Genomic DNA, 2,077 nt, shown 5'->3' with positions numbered 1-2,077 from the left:
CCACGCTCACCCCTGCTGCTCACCCCCCCGCCCCCCCCCACACTCGCCCCCCCCCCCCACGCTCACCCCCCACGCTCGCCCCCCCCACGCTCACCCCCCACGCTCGCCCCCCCCACGCTCACCCCCACGCTCACCCCCCACGCTCACCCCCGCCGCTCACCCCCCGCCCCCCCACGCTCACTCCCCACACCCCCCCCACACTCACCCCCGCCGCTCACCCCCCCCCACGCTCACCCCCCGCCCCCCCACGCTCACCCCCGCCGCTCACCCCCCGCTCCCCTCCCTCGCCCCCTTCCACGCGCTCCCCCTCCCCTTCCACACCCTCCTTCCTCTTCTACCAATTTATCCCCCCTCCACCCCCTTCCCTCTCCCTCTTTGCCCTGCCTGTGTCTGTGCCACCACCCTGTGCCCTCACTGTCGTCCCCCCCCCCCCCGCACAGTTACACCTCCCTGGGGAGTATGGAGAACACGTCGAAGAACCCCACTCTGTGCTACATTAACCACCTCGGCCTCAGCAGGTACAGACCTGCCTACCTGCTGGAGAAGGAGGAGAATGAGCGATCCTCTAGGACATAGCGGGGGCCTGCCCCCCCCCCCCCGCCACCGATCCCAGCCAATCCATCAGCCCTCCCCCGTCCGTCTGCCTGTCCCCCATCTCCCCACAGCAGCCCCTATACTCCCCCGCCCCACCACATCTCCCTCTGTCCCCCCCCCCCCAACCTCCAGATTATAATTGGTTGATACACTGGGTGTGGTGGGTTCAAATTGAAAGCTGACTCTCCCCCCACCCCACCCCACCCCAGCCCAGCCCAGTCATCAAGAAGACGGCAGTTGGACTGTGTTGGGCCTCACTCCCCGAGGCGACATCCTGCCTCCGGCAGTTCCCAGATCTTTTCCCACACGACAGCGACAGGCAGTTGGGGTAGGGAGCCCCCCCACTAAAGAGCTGCTCCCCCTTTCCACCCCCCCCCCCCGCCCACCCCCACCTTCTTGGCTAAGAATCAGATCCTCATTCCCCTCCCAATCGCCGATGATGCCTCTCCCAGGAGGTTGTGTTACTGGGGTCTGGACCTTACACTACCCTCTGAAAGTGCCCAATTGGTTTGGGGCAAAGGCGGGGAGAGCTTCTCCCCCCAGCTTCCCCCCCCCCCCACCACCGGTGTGGGGTAGGGACACAGTGCCCTTGGGGAGGGAGTTCCAAGATCTTGACCCTGAAGGAATGGCCGATATATTTCCAAGTCGGGATGGTGTGTGGTGTGGCTCGGAGGGGAACTTGCAGGGGGCTGGTGTCCCCATGTAGCTGCTGCCCCGTTGCCCCCTCCAGGGGGTAGAGGTCCCGGGTTTGGAAGGTGCTGACTTGAGGAGTCGCTGTAGACAGTACACACTGCTGCGACTGAGCGTCGGTGGTGGAGGGGAGCGGGTGCTCATGGATGTGGTGCCAATCGGCGGGGGTGGGGGGGGGGTGCGGTTGGGGTGCTGCTCTGTCCCTGGATAGTGTCGAGCTACTGGAGTGTTTGTCGGAGCTGCCCCCAGCCAGGGCAAGTTGTGCCGGGGGGGGGGGGGGGGGGGGGGGGCGGTGGGTGGTATTCCCTCACACTCTCTTGTCGATGGTGGGCCAGGCTTTGGGGTGAGTCAGGAGGGGAGTCACTCGCTGCAGGATTCCCAGTATCTGACCTGCTCTCGTAGCCCCCTGTGTTGGTGTAGAGCTGCTGGGGCGGGGGAGCCAAGCGGAAATGGACCATCTGAAGCATTCTCAGGGCGCACTTTCTCCAGAGTGTGAATGATTTATCTCAGCCTGTGTCAGAGAGTCCCTCTTTTGAAACATGTGTCTGTCTCAGTCCTGAAGAAGATTGTGTATTAAATGCTGTCAACATGGTTTATTTGTGTAATGTATTCTGTATGTAACCCTGTGCTGCCCCTGTCCTGGATGCGGGACAGTGTAGAGGGAGCATTACTCTGTATCTAACCCCGTGCTGTCCCTGTCCCTGGGAGTGTTTGATGGGGGGGGGGGGGGGCAGTGTACAGGAAGCTTTACTCTGTATCTAACCCCGTGCTGTCCCTGTCCCTGGGAGTGTTT

The 2,077-nt window shown here is 63.5% G+C and overlaps 1 protein-coding gene across 1 annotated transcript in view; it reads left to right on the top strand.

The window, feature by feature from the left end:
• flad1 (flavin adenine dinucleotide synthetase 1) overlaps positions 1 to 665 on the top strand; it is a 22,579-nt gene extending 21,914 nt beyond the window's left edge. Inside the window, exon 7 of the mRNA XM_059643047.1 lies at positions 441 to 665. Within this exon, the coding sequence (XP_059499030.1) occupies positions 441 to 576 (136 nt within the window). The 3' untranslated portion in view covers positions 577 to 665. The remainder of the gene's footprint in view (positions 1 to 440) is intronic.
• The last annotated feature ends 1,412 nt before the right edge of the window (positions 666 to 2,077 follow it).

Source organism: Stegostoma tigrinum, chromosome 47, assembly GCF_030684315.1.
Source record: "Stegostoma tigrinum isolate sSteTig4 chromosome 47, sSteTig4.hap1, whole genome shotgun sequence".
In the NCBI taxonomy this organism is placed as follows: Eukaryota; Metazoa; Chordata; class Chondrichthyes; order Orectolobiformes; family Stegostomatidae; genus Stegostoma; species Stegostoma tigrinum.
This window is presented reverse-complemented; position numbering and strand designations above follow the sequence as displayed.